This window comes from Siphateles boraxobius, unplaced genomic scaffold (genome assembly GCF_051911475.1).
Source record: "Siphateles boraxobius isolate OS27281-9 unplaced genomic scaffold, OSU_SipBor_1 22, whole genome shotgun sequence".
Lineage (NCBI taxonomy): Eukaryota > Metazoa > Chordata > Actinopteri > Cypriniformes > Leuciscidae > Siphateles > Siphateles boraxobius.
In genome coordinates this window covers 22,822,594-22,837,858 of record NW_027508833.1, presented here as the reverse complement: position 1 = coordinate 22,837,858, position 15,265 = coordinate 22,822,594, and the positions used below count along the sequence as shown (strand labels likewise).

The 15,265-nt window shown below is 36.2% G+C and overlaps 1 protein-coding gene across 1 annotated transcript in view; it reads right to left on the bottom strand.

Moving 5' to 3' along the window:
* Positions 1 to 119: 119 nt before the first annotated feature.
* Positions 120 to 15,265, bottom strand: part of bach2a (BACH transcriptional regulator 2a) — a 33,888-nt gene continuing 18,742 nt past the window's right edge. Inside the window, exons 3-5 of the mRNA XM_077239142.1 lie at positions 10,771 to 12,189; positions 2,630 to 2,836; positions 120 to 2,525 (exon numbers count right to left, since the gene is read on the bottom strand). Of these exons, the coding sequence (XP_077095257.1) occupies positions 2,079 to 2,525; positions 2,630 to 2,836; positions 10,771 to 12,189 (2,073 nt within the window). The 3' untranslated portion in view covers positions 120 to 2,078. The remainder of the gene's footprint in view (positions 2,526 to 2,629; positions 2,837 to 10,770; positions 12,190 to 15,265) is intronic.

Here is a 15,265-nt window from a genome sequence, read left to right as displayed (position 1 = left end):
CATAAAACTATGAAGAAAATAAAAGTTTTCTTATTTCTCAAAGTGTGTTGGAATTCAGGGTGAATACAGATCATGCAAATTGTATACTCCTCAGAGCAAATGATGCAAAAGGCATTCAATCTGCATAAAACATGCTTGGCAATTTATTTAATATCCTAGTAGACAAATTCAATGTGGACACATTCAAGAATGTAACAATAACAGATTATGAACATTGAGGTCACAACTTTTCAAGATTTGATTAACAAGAGAAAGCAAAAAAAAAAAAAAAAAAACATTTTCAAAGAATCCCACAAAAAATTTAACTATAAACAGAATATGTACAATACATACTAAATATACATAAAAGAAGTTATTGTAAAACGTCTTTTAAAAAGGTTGTAAACCAGTTCTGCGAGACGAGAGGTATATCGATTTTACAGGTAGATCTGTGAATGTACAAATTCTCCCTACTGCATGTAAACTAATAATGAATATTCATATTTGCCCTTATTACAACTATTCAACTGTGATGCATCATATAACAATGCATAAAATGCTTTATCCAAATTCAAATTTCATGAGAATATATATATATATATATATATATATATATTTTTTTTTTTTTTTTATCTGAATATGCACAGAATTCTTAAGAATTTAATCTGGTAATTTGTAAACATTATGAAGTCATATTTGAATTCTTGACAGTCAATTATTTGAGTGTCGTTGTTTATGGTGCACAAATGAACCCACATGACAAATCTATTTGATTTTTGCCCAATACAGACTTAAGCTAACAGGTGACATGTTCGATCAGAATCCTCAAAGTTTTGGTACAAACACAATATTAAAAAATCAGCTTTAATCATGTCTTATCTCTCATTAAAATCATGCAGTTCACAATAATTTGAAGTAAATAGACTTAATTAAAACATATACCCCATCTCACCTTTGAACTATAATATTGTGACGATATAGATGCGAGTCACTTAAGGCAACAACTATGCAATACAGCGATGAGATTTTTCCAACTGTTGTCACCTTAAGGCTTGAACTTTCACCTCATGTTATTAAATCAAACATGTAAAAGTGTTATAATTACACTGAACTGAAGGAGGGACTGTACGTGAATCTTTTAACGGTGAAAACATTAGGACCAGGAAAATAATTGAAACCCGTGAGTGGAGTGTGGTTAAGTGTACACATTTTTTTAACATTAAAAAAATGATAAGGGTCAACCCAACACTACAAATATTTAACCCAAACATTAGAGAGAAAAATAATATTGATTTGCTTTTGATATGATAATGTGCGTGAAGGAAGGAATCAAAACAGATCAGAGTGATCTAAATGTGAGCTACCAAAATGTCAGAATGATTAATTTACTAATGTTTGCTTGGAGAGTTTTATATACAACAGACATCCCTGATCAAACATGTTAACAGTCTAGAAAACTGAGCTTCGAAAAAATCTGTAGAAAAATCTGGACCGTATCAAATGGTGCTTCATCACAAAATATTTGAGGGGACAATCATATATAGGCAGCTAATCGTCAATCCTGACTGGATTGATTTATGATCTTTTCTGACATTTTGTAGAGAAAGAAAGAGATCAGATGTTAATTTCTCAGTGCTGAAAAACAAATTTCTTGGCTTCTTGCAAATTCAGGTGAGAAGCTGTTTAGTTGCTCTGTTATTCAATTAAATTTTTTCTTTATGCACATTAGGAATGCTTGAATTCACAATAGGTACAAAAAACTTTCAAACACTCAATATTATATTTGCATATTCTGCTTGATTTGAAGTTGCCTTGCCACCAAAACTAAGTTTGAAATTCCTGAGATAAATCTGAGAACTATGTATATATGAATGAAAGGAACGTAATATTCAAAAAAGAAATTATTTGAGCATCATATACAGTATGTATGAGAACACACAAGCAAAGACACATAAGGTGCACCATGTAAACAGAACAGTTCCCTTAAATAAAATGAAATAAAAATCTAAAACATTAGCAAAAAAAAAAAAAAAAAAGGTAACATTTACACGTATTGACCCAATACTCATGTTAAAAGATAAAAATGCAGTTTATCAGACTCAGTTTCTCTCAGGGAGCTCTTCTGTCGTACACTTCACGGTCATTTCTTGGCAAAAATCAAATGTCACACTTGAGCTGCCCGTCTGGGAGGGCTCTGACCTCACAGAGGTGACAGTGTCCTGGGGCGGCCTAGCCTCTCGGTCCACTCTAAGGTGTGTGTGTGAAGGTTCAGCTATGGAGTGACAGTCAGGGGACGACACCACGTTGCCATGTGAGGTGAGGGTGATGTCTATACTGGTGGGAATGGGAGAGATTCTAAGGTCTGTACCGGTTGAACCGGATAAAACTGGGTCTTGTTGTAGATTATACAGAGATAGAGACTGATCCGGACTCCGTTGTTCCTCCCTGCAGACCTCCTGAGACAGAAAGGAGAAGTTTTCCCACAGCTCCCCCATGCAGGTCTTCAAATGGCTACGTTCGGTTAGGAGCTTCTGTCTCTCGCAGACCTAATGGAGGAGAAGCACACACAGTAATAAAGGTGGACAGAAAAATCTAGATTCTGGTGGTGTGCGCAAGCAAACTCAGTAGGGTTGTTTCTGGTGTTGCCTACCAGTTTGTGAATCTCACGCTCCAGGTTCTGGATGCAGTCCAGCTTTCTTTTCCTGCAGCGCTGAGCCGCGACGCGGTTTTTACCTCGGCGTCTCATGTCGTGGATGAAGTCTAGCTGATCCGTGGTCAGTTTATGCATCTTTATCATCAGCTGAAAGTCGTTACGTGGAAGCTCTGTGATCTGGTCGACTGAGAAAGGCAGTTTCACCTGCAAGTGTAGAGAGCATTGTTAGCTGCATTTATTGCAACATATGCTACTTAATATACAGGAAAAAGCAAATATAAACAAATTATAAAACAATTATAATAAGTTCATTTGGAAAATTTCACACATCCTTTACAGAATATATGGTGCTTCACCACTAGATGACACTGCCATCTAACTTGTATAAAGAGTTTTTTTATTTGTATTCAGAGCACTGATAGTAAACGCCTCGTCGGCTAAAATGAGCAAACTTATTCAACTTAAATAAAAAACTAAAGTTTAGGAAGAAATTATCAGAGTATGAATAATATCAGAATATATATTGGTTACTAGTAAAATTCTTGAAAGGTTTTCACATAAATGCTATATGACAATAAAATTATTCAATATCAGATATCAAAATATTTGGTCTTTTACACATAATAAAGGATTTTAGCTACACTACCACTCAAAAGTTTTTGGGTCAGTAAGATTTTTTGAATTAAGATCACTTTTATTCAGCAAGAACACATTAAATTGATCAATTGAGAGTCAGATTGTTACAAAAGTTTTCTCTTTCAAATAAATGCCATTCCTTTGAACATTCTATTCATCAAAGGATCATGAAAAAAAGTATCACGGTTTCCACAAAAAATATTAAGTAGCGTGACTATTTTCAGCACTGATAATAAGAAGGAATGTCAGAATATTAGAATGATTTCTGGAGGAACATGTGACACTCAAGACTGGAGTAATGATGCTGAAAATGCAGCTTAACCATCACAGGAATAAATAAATATGACACATTACGGTTCAATTAAAATTCTGTAAATAGAGCAACCTGTAATCTTGTTTCAGTGCAATGACAGATATGACACCTGACTTAAAACTCTGCCGAGTGTTCACCATGACGAATACTCCCTCTCTCTGCTGTGACCTTGTGCCACTGCTCAGTCTGTGTAAAATGGAGGTCTATATTTAACCACTCTACTACAGAGAGCTCTGTAATAAGGCTAGAATGACAGATTAGGCTTCCAGCAGCACAGGCATGTTTTCTCCTCTCCTTCTCTCTGAAGTCAGGTCATTTCTGGGAGAAGACACTCATACTGTGAAGTAGGGCTCATCTGTTAGCCAGTGAGGTGAAGCGGCCCATCATCAGATGGGAGCCTGGGGGCCGTTGCCCCACTTCTGTCTGGGGACCTGCAGCTGGGAGCTTTGAGTGAAGGGCAGAATAAAGATGGCTATTTGTTTCAGCAGAGATTTCTATACTATATTGGGCTGAAATTTTGCATTTTGTTTTAACCTCATTTTCCTTTTATTTGTGACTAATAAAAATAAACCATCAAATAGTAGCATGGTATCATCAATGTTTTGGACATTTACTATTGTATTCTTACAATAGTTAACATTTATTATTATTGGAAATTATAATAAGTTCCCAGTTAAAAAAAAAAATCTAATAAAACCCAAAACTTGTTACTAAGAGAACTAAGACCTGTTTTCAGAGAATATATATTAATATATATATATATATAGATATATATATAGATATATTTATATAGATTATATATATATGTTTATTTTGTCCTACTTGCAGATTTTTTTTTTCATTTTACAAAAAAGTTAAGAGTCAGAAAATTGTCCGAAAAGCTCACAAGATTTTATTGTCCAGAGGCCACATATAAAGTGCACAAAACGTTTTCGGGTTCAAACCTTCATCAGTGTCATGACTCATGTGTTTCCAAGCATACACCTGCGGTCATTTACAAGCTTATTACCATAATCAATATAATATACCAGAATCTGACTTTAACCCAAATATACTTTGGGTATGAATGAGGAATTATCTCTCAATTGTTTTCTATAAATGTTGCAATTTTGCATCTGTCGATTTACACAGTAAGATATATAATAAAAATCATGTAACCGTTACATATTTCAATATCCAATTATGTGACTCGTGTATTCATATTATTATGGTACTTTTTTTCGTGAATAATGAGAACAAGAATATTTATGGTCATGTCTTTGGAATTTTCAAAGTTTTGAATACAGTAGATGATCGAGTTGTTATAATGTACAGTATATGTATGATTATGTAGGCTATTCATGTAATTGTTTTTATATTGGATAAAGTCAGATTCAATATTATATTGATTACGGTAATAAGCTTGTAAATGACCGCATATGTATGTTTGGAGAATCATGGCATTTATGAAGGGTTGAACCCGAAAACGTTTTGCGCACCTTGCACTTTATTTGTGGGCTCTGGACACTAAAATCTTGTGAGCTTTTTGGCAAATTTTCGTGTGTGGATCTTTTTTCAGATTTTTGAGTTTTTTTTGGATCTACACACCACAAGAAGTTTGTTCATTCTTCTTTTGGGACTAGTGTTTGGTGCTAAGCCTTTCCATTCTCTCTACAAAAAAGTTACAAACATGAAAAAAATCTATCTGCCAGTGCAGTAATTATATATATATATATATATATATATATATATATATATATATATATATATATATATATATATATTTTAATTCTCTTTAACCTTTATTTAATTGACAAAAGTACAAACAAAAAAATACCAAAGTTTTCACTGGACAATTTAGTTGTATTTTTTACAACACAATCCAAAAAAGTTGGTTATTAAAAAAATAGGGTGAAAAGACTATAGAATATCTAAGTTAAACCATTTTGAAAAAGTCCACAATTAGCAGAAAAACGGCTAAATAGGTGAGGGTAACGTGTTTTGGTATAAAATAAGCATCCACCAAAGACTTGCAAAGATGGATCATGGCTCACCACTTTGTGCCAAATATCAAGGGAGAATTGCCAAACAATAAAAAAAATCACATTTCTCAATGCAAGATTGCAAAGTATTTAGGTCTTTCATCGTCTACCATACATAATATTGTGAAAAGATTCAGGGAATCCACAGAAAACTTAGTCCGTACAAGGAAAGGCAGGAAGCATCTGTTGAATGTGTGTGACCTCAGAGTCATGCACACTACATGAGAAACCATCATGCTGCTATGTCAAATAAAACCATGTGTGCTTGGGAGAACTTTGGAAAACTGTTGTCACTTATCTGCCGCTGCATCAAGAAATGCAACTCAAATCTCTGTTACGCAAGGAGAAAGCTATAGCCTACATCTGTTCAATGCAGAGATGCTGCCGAATTCTCTGGGCCTGAGCTCATCTCAGATGGTCTAAAAGACAGTGGACTAAGTGTGCCGTGGTTAGGTGAGTCCATGTTTCAGCTTGTTTTTCAAGAAAAAAAAATGGACATCAAGTTCTCAGTCCCAAAGATGAAAGGGACCAACCAGACTTTCAGCAGCGACAGATGCAAAAGCAAACATCTGTCATTATATGGGGATGCATCAGTGCAAACGGCATGTGAGACTAGCATACGTGTGAAGGTAACACTGATGTGGAGACCAACTGTATACTGGGATCAAGATGACATCTTTCCTGGGAAGCAAGACGATGCCAGGCCTTATTCTGCACGTGCTACAACAGAGTGGTTTTGTAGACACTCTACATTGTAGAAGGGATGTGCTTAACTGCCTGCCTGCAGTCCAGATCTGTCTCCTATTGAAAATGTATGGCCCATCATGAAAAGGAGAATCAGACAACAATGACCACGGACTGTTGAGCATCTGTCTTGTATAAGATAATAAAAATATGAAAGATAATGTGACATGGCGGTAAACGTGCCTCTGTCCCAACTTTTTTTGGAGTCTGTTGCAGCCATCAAAATTTAAAAAAAGTGGGAGAAGAAATAGTCAATTTTATAGTTACCTAATACCTACACAATGTGCATCTGATATGAATGAAAGACATTGTCAATTTATATAGTCTGTTTGATGCACTGAACCTTCTAATCAAATCGGTGAAATTTAAATGCTTTATTCATTCCTTGAAATCAGTCATCTGATTACGTAACTTGCAGTACTTGTATATCTTATTCAGTTTGGCTTTAAGTAAATGTATCAAGTTTTATAGATTTTTGGCAATGCAGAAACTTGGCACATTAATATAGAACTAATGTTTGGTCACAGCTGTGCATATATCAGCCATTTTACAGTGGCTTAGAAAGGTCATCCAATAAGATTGTAGAATCTGATCAGTTTCAGTCTATCAGTTTCATAATGCTGCTATGTAAATATCTGGGATAAATCTGAGAATCCCATAATGCATTATCTCTGTAGTCACGTATAAACTGACAACAACTCCTCAATGGCTCATCAAAAATCAAACAAGATTTGAATGAGACAGCAAATTATCATACACAGATTCTTGAACTGGCAATGCGTCAGTGTTGTCAGGAGGAGGAACAATTTTGTCATTGGGACCTAAGGAACAAGAATGGCTCAGAGCTTATTGCCATGACAACCCTCCACTGTTTGCCAAGTTCCTGCAGCTTTATTCTCAATCTCAGAAGCTGGGGAATCATGTGGGAATGTTTTGTAATGATTACATTTTTTGTATTTATTCATGAAGATTTTGCTTTTAATGGGATTAAGTATTAGATTTGCATTTGTGCCTATCAAAAGCTCAAATGTCGACAGCAAGTGCGCTAACCACTGCAACAAGGTTGCATAATTTTGGGGAATGAAAAAAAATCTAATTGCGTTATTTCTGATAAAAATTGTGATTGCAATATTACAAATATTAAATATTTTTGGTTTTATTTTGATTAATTGTGCTACTACACCGCAAGTTTTAATTTCTACTTATTGTTAATTATTTGGAATTGTGGGATTACAAATTTAAAGGGGTGGTAAAACACGATTTAACTTTTCTAACTTTAGCTAGTGTGTAATGTTGCTGTTTGAGCATAAACAACATCTGCAAAGTTACAGCGCTCAAAGTTCAAAGCAAAGTTCAAAGCAAAATTTCTAAGGACTACAGCAAACAGCCGGTTTTGGACTACACGACATTCATCCGGGGTTGCTGACGTCAGCAAATCCCATTATTTACAAAAACCCCTCCTCCGAGAATACTTAAGCGGGGCGAGGCCATTTTATATTGTTGTTTTGGAGATGAGTTGTCGCCAGAGCCGGCCCGAGCCTTTTGGGGGCCCTAAGCAGAATTTGATTTGGGGGCCCCCTCCCACTACACGGAGTCACCTGTGCTTAACGATTATTGACACAAATATCATGCAATAATGATACATTATAAATTAATACAGTGAGGTTATGTATTAATACAAAATAAATACTTAATAAAAAATAGATAGCCTACTTAAAAAACTTTTAACTTTTACTTTACTCTTTTGCTAACTCTCTGAAACTTCTTAAAACAAACTGTCTCAAAACATATCAAATAAATGATTTGCTAAAATAATGACAAAACTGAGAAATCAGAAACATAATAAGAGCAAGGTTTCAACAATGACAATTATTGTTGAAAACTGTAAAAAATATTATTATTTCTCAACTGTCTCAATACAGTGTAATTTGCCTCAAAATCTTTTATTATTATTATTTTTATTGTAACAGACTTTGTTGGATTGTACATGACAGAATCCAACAAAGTCTGTTACTATAATACCGGTAATGATGTACTGGCGCTCGTTGTATATGTGTGTATGCAATGTATTTTTCCCCCCGGGGCTTGCCGTAGATAGGAATGGGTCAATTGCTGCACAAAACATACCGTAAAATTCTGATCATGAAATCAGAATTTTCTTGTCTTTAATTATTCATTCATTCATTCATTCATATTAAATCATTAATTTATGTCACTTGTTGAAGTCATCTAAAAAAATTTTTTTCTTGGTGGCCAAGGGGCCCCAAGCAGCCGCTTAGTTCGCTTATGGATTATAGGATTCGCACAATGGCTTGTCCTCAAAGATGGAGCAGTTCCAACTTCCAAAAACAGAAGCTTTTGTTTACGGGCCACAACCTGTTAGTATGATTTATTTTTCGTCGATGTGTTTTCCTGTAATAGTTCGTATTGTTAATTGTACATTGTAGCAAGGAAGTAAACAAATGACAACGCTGTTTGGCACTGCTGGTTTGTTAAATGCTCATTTTTACTTAACGTTATCCGACAAACACCTAACATTACAAACTTTTTTTTAATCTCAACAGCGAACTAGGAATTAGTGTAAATTATTCTTTGATTAGAGCTTTTATTTTTATCTACATGCTTGTTTATCTACAGGCATGCTAAACATGGTTCTGTGTTTGATTTGGCAACCGATGTTTAGTGTTCGTTTTGGGTTAATAGTTCTGTCGACAGATATTTGTCTACAATCGTTCTAAAAATACAAAAGTAACGGTGGCATACAGTCAGAAACGATCACTATAGATCCGCAGTCTTTACTCAAAAAACTGTAGTATAATTTGTTAGAATGATTATATGAAATTCTTGTTTATGAAGCTTATTTTTTGTAATTCTATAATAATTAGTACAATTAAATAACAGTGTATCTAAAAAGTAATGAGAGAACAACAAAAAACAAACCTTTCTGAAACGTCGTTTAACAGCCGTTCTTGAACAGGTTCTGCTCGATCATCTTCACTAACGTTTCCCCGGGTCCAATTGGTTTTATTGACGCCATTGTTTATAATACACCAAAGCACAAAGTACCGGTAAAGGTACGGGGCGTAGCGTTTCCGGAAAACATGCACTAGACGGTTAGCGAATCGCAACACAATGGGCCAGCTAACCAATTTGAGCCCATTGCGTAGTTTTGAGGGACTGGCTTCATAGAACCCGGAAACCATCAGACCGTTTTTACAAGGAGGGGCAGAGCAGTGTAGAATAAAGGTAAAATATATGAAAAATAATGCTATTTTTAAAAAACGAAGCATGAATACATGTTACAGTGCACCCCACAAACACAATCAAGCTTTTGAAAAAATGCGTTTTACCACCCCTTTAAGAATCTGTTTAAGATCTGCTGATCTTATGTCCTTACATAACATAACATGAACAACTAAGGTAGAGTGCATTGAATTTGACATTTAAGGTTATGATGATGGTGATATCAGCTGTTAAGCATGAGATTCCTGCCAGTTCTGTTCTCTCTATTGTAAGTTAAAGGAATCAGATTACTGAGACTCTCACCCTTTGTCTTTAATGGCTCTTGGAGCCCCTGGCCCAGTCGTTGAATAGTTAGGCTGATTGGATTAGCATCAATGCATTTGAATGACAGTGTTATGCTGATGAGATCAGGACTGGGGAAATGGGCTGACTCCTGTACTTCATTTACATGCTTTGTTCAGATTGTCTCCACCTCTTTGTAATCCCTCCCCCTTGAAAGGTACAAACTCTACTGTGCTGAGCCATTGAGTTAGACTTCAATAAAGAGTAACATCTGTTTAAAAAATATCCCATCGTCTGCTGGTCTCTGCTTTGGCGACGAAGAAAAAGTTTACAGAATCAACGAAGGTATTCTGGCAAAAGTGACACCACTAATTTCCTCAATTCCTGTAAGTTTATCATTATCAAGTTATCGCACTAAAATTATTGGCATTTGTCTAGTTATTGTAGGACGTTCAGTAGCATTTTACAGGAAGAACATTGAATGTCCATCCATTCAATGGATGGAAGATCCGTCACAATGTATTGCATTGGAAAGAATAACCTACCCTATAAAGGGTAAACTAAAAGACTACCATACAATGTGGGATCTTATTTGACATTTTCTGAAAAAAATAAAATAAATCAACACACGCAATATTAGATACCTCTCACTCCACTGACTGACATGGGTATATATGTTGTGCTTTTGTATTTGAAAATATGTGGATATGTATGTCTTAGCCTTTATATAATAACTTCTTTAACTGGATGTTGAGGGTGGGTGGGGAGAGTAGGTAAAATATAAAATGTATTTTCTTTGGATATTTTCTTGTAAGCCTCTAAGTTTTCCAATAAAAAATATGTTGTATATAAAAAAAAATTGATGAAGTGAAACTCATTTTTCCAAAGTGTATACCAACCTCTTGACTGTGCTCTTTGGTGGCAAACAATTCGCTATCTCCATCAGAAAAAGATCCAGATTCATCACTGGAATTAGTGTCATATGACTTCTCGCACTTGATCTTTGGTGTCCCCGACGTGCTATGCTCCCGGTGTTCGAGCGCCAGGCATCGAGCCATGGTGGAACAAGGAGAGGTAGAGAGCTCAAACTGGGGCAGGCTGGAAGGAGATCCTCCACTGCCATCCTCAGCGTAGGAGTAGGAAGAGCAAGAGCTGGAGGTTCTGATGTGAATTTCGGCACGAGATGAGCGGGGACACATTTTAATGGGTACAGGACAGCTGCTCTTTAGGTGCCTGCGGTAGGGCAACGGGGGCTCTTGGGAGACAGAAGTAGGAGACAGTGTTTGGGAGCAGGGGAATGACTGGCTGGAACCTGGCCATAGGTCTTCCGGGGTTTCCTGTCCCAAACAGCTCTCACCAGGATAAGAGTGCGCAGGTGCCACCAGATGGTGGGAGGTCCGAGAGGAAAAGATGACGCTTTTTCTGTCGCTCTCCTGTTCAGCTTCCTGCGAACAGATCCTCTCAAAGGAAAACGACACCCCATCAGTTAATTTCTCAGCCTTCTTTAAAGACATCACATCAAGTCCCCCAACAAAAGCCTGATAATTCTTTTGGAAGTTACCCGGAGCAACTTCTTGTTCTCGAAACGGAGAGGTTTTGCTGGCGGGTAGCAGATCAGTGGTAAGATAATGATTAGAAGAAGTGACTTCCTTTTTAACAAGGGAGCGCAGGCACACTGGTGAACTTTTGCTCACAGGCAATTCAGTGGGTGTTGAACTAAGTTGCCTTCCTTCAAACTCCATTTCCATGTCCATCTCGTTCTCACAACCTTTACCCCTGCCCAGCCCATCCTGCTCCAACTCAGACAATTCTCGTGGTACACAGACTTCTCCACTGGCTGGCTCTGCCTTCACCTTTGAAAGATCCAGGCCCCGGGCATCGCTGCTGGTGACGGTATCCTGCAAGGAGCCAAGAAAGCTTGAGGTATTGCTGTGTGAGGAGGTGGTTGAGTTGTGGTTAGCATGAACCTGATGGTACTTTCTATATTTGGGATAACGAGGGAGGTCGAATGTTGGAAGATGGAGGTTGTCGGTGACTTTCAATTGCTCAGTTTCAGGGTGCAGCCTTGATCCGAACAGTGGAGGTTTGGAGTCATTCGGTCGCACGTTTCCGTCCTCTGATGGGGGACTCTGGCTGGTGTGTATGCCATCAACCTCACCTTTCATCTGGGCCTGTAGGAAGTGGAAGCAGGAGTCTTCGAGGTTGTGCATCCCCAGGAATTCTGCACAGCACATGACATCCTGGATGTTGTCCCTGTTGAGTAGCAGCTTGGCTGTGTAAGCAAACTGCAACAGCGGGGCAAAGCCTTTCTCCGTGATCTATAGAAAGAAAACAATACAATATTTCATGGTCATCAGTAGTATTTTAATCAAAAGAGCCACTTTTGTAACATTTTATTTGTTCTCCAAAGACCACTTATATTGTTACTCAAGGTTTCCTGCCATCATTTCCATACATTCTCCACCCTCTTTATGATCCCTAGAATTACAAAATGGTGTTTTACTACTGTTCCTTTAAGACCTTAAAGTAATAGTGATGCAATGATATTTCTAATTAATGGCAAACATATTTTGAATACTACATTGTCTAAATAAATACATTAAAAAAGAACACAAAAATATAAAATGATTTTAAATGCAAAGATGAACTTCGTAATCATAACATTCTAATGTACAGTATGAAAAATAGAAGTTTATTTTGAGATTTGCTAAAGATTATATTTAACTGTTATTATAATTTTGAACAATTAAGTGAGTGTTGGATGTAGGGTTGTAACGGTATACCGGTATGGCGGTTTATCGCGATATTGACTTGTACGATTATCATATCGTGAACATTTGCTTATCCACGGTTTTGGAAAAAAAATTAAAGCAGATCTCAAATGCGCATATGCAACTTATTTCCACTTGACTACTCCACCTATACATGTGCACTGGAGAAAATGTCTGAGACTGAGGCTGCGAATTCTTCGAAAAAAAAAGTTAAAATCTGCAGTGTGGGAATACTTTGGGTATCCGAAAAACGAACGTGGGTTTTCCTTGAAGATTGATATCCAGTTGTGTCCAGAAATATGGACGAAGAGTGGCTGCAAAATGAGGAAATATGTCAAATATGTTCTCCCATATTCGCGAACACCTTCCCTCCCTGCAGATAAAGTTCCATTTATAACTTAAGTCCATATTATTTACGTGTTGCTGAGGGAATTTACAATATAACGCAGATGTCACGTAAAATGCGCGATTTGATAGATGGATGAATAAATCTAAAATATAGCTGTGCAATAAATAAAATCGCTATATGAGTGTGTCTATTAAACAGCGCAAAAAACTGTAAATCTATATTCTGCTTGTTCAGCGTGTCTGTGTGAATGAGCAGCACCGTTTCACCTAGAATATACTCAAGTATGTGGGACGCTCATGGTGTTTAAAGCGTCTGCCGTCTCACTCACTATATAAGGACGTGTCGTGAACACATGAACATATCCAGAGCTGCTCTGAGAGAACTAAATGAGCATTTCATAATTTTGTTGAAAATAATCATTGTCAAATACACTCTGACTGAAACTCATAGGAGTTTAGTACAACCTGTCAAAATAAAAATTATCTTAAATAATAATTAATAAATTAAGAATTTTATTAATTCAATTGATCAAACATGTTTGTTCAAATGGGAGATCTGCAGCTTTATTTTTTCTTTCTTATTTTTTCAAAAGGTAGATTAAAAAAGTTTGTTTTAATAAACCATATGTTCAACCAAAAAACCCTATCAGTTTTCATTAATTTAAGGTTCATTGCAGCTGATAATAATAATCATTGTTTAATACCGTAAACCGTGAAACCGTGATATTTTCTGAGACTATTATCATACCGTGAAAATCTCATACCGTTACAACCCTAGTTGGATGATGACAAGTGTAATGTAAAAAAATAAGAAAATGAGCATACACAAATGAATTAATATCGATTGATATTTATAGACAATCACACAAAAGTGTAAGGTCAGTAAGTTTTTGAAAGAAGTCTCTTATGGATTTATTTGATGAAAAATACAGTAAAAAAGTAGTATTGTGAAATATGATCACAATTTAAAATAAATGTTTTCTATTTTTTATATATTAAAATGTAATTTATTCCTCTGTAACTTTTCAATATAAATAATACAAAAATCGTACTGACCCCAAACTTTTGAACAGTAAAGTATAAATCATAAATAAAAGCAACTACAGATTTTTGTAACCTCTTTGCAACTGAAACCTGCGTTTCAAAAAGTTTAAGGAAGGAATCCCATGATAACTTCTTTATATTCAGAAAAGGCTACACAGTCAAAAAGCATGTTTTGACCACAAATGACCAAAAATGCTTATCCTCAAATCATATTTTAAAAATAGCAACTGTGTCTATAAAGTGTGCGAGCTTCCTATCAATGTCTTACAAGCTTTATGTCATGTAATAAAATGAAGTGAACCGCATAGTGTCAGGAACAAAAATAAATCGCCCTTCTCATCGCTCTCAATCACACTATCGCTCTCGCAGGTATCCACGAATGCTTGGGGCAGCGATACTACATCAAGAACATCATCTTTAAAATAGAAGTCATCCTGCTGAAAATACAGCTCCCCCAGACATTCAGTCAGTCCTCCCAGAGCTGCTAATAAATAGAAAAGCTTGGGGGGGGAAATGCTGAGCATTCTGTAGATCTATTTTCAGCTGGCATCAGCAGCTGCCGCCTGCAGAATCATGTCTTTATGGAAGCCAAGCGCCATATGAGACTCCTTTAATGTTATAACCAGCAATCCTAATGAGGGCAGCAGGCAGGGATGCATGTACACACACACAAAGCAGAAAGCAAAGGCTCCACACTATAAAGCAAGAGAGCAGCAGCTCAGCGTGGCTCTGACGAGACAATGATATATGAAGCCAATTTCCTGGTCAATACAGAATACAATTTGACATTAAGTGTTTTGAAGATGAACGATAATTAATATATAAGTAGAGGCAAATCGGGGGGGCTTCTGACATATCTAGGATATTGTAATACAAGTTTCAGCTTTTGAAATCGCAAAGCACCCAAAGTATACAACACAGAGAATCAACCATGAATAAATCATACTTTATCAAGCACAGTGAAGAACACTCCTGGCAAACACAACAACATAAGCAATTATATCAACTCAAAGCTGCAGATGATGAAACATGTTTTCTCCACTGACACATTCATGCCAGACTGCTCTATCTATCAGTGCAATAAAACAGTTGTTGAAACACAACATTCCTCAGAGAAATCTTTTGATCACAATTACAGGAAAAACAGTAATATTGTGAAATATTATTACATTTATTATTTAAATATATTTTGAAATTAAATTGATTCCTGTGATGCAAAGCTGAATTTTCA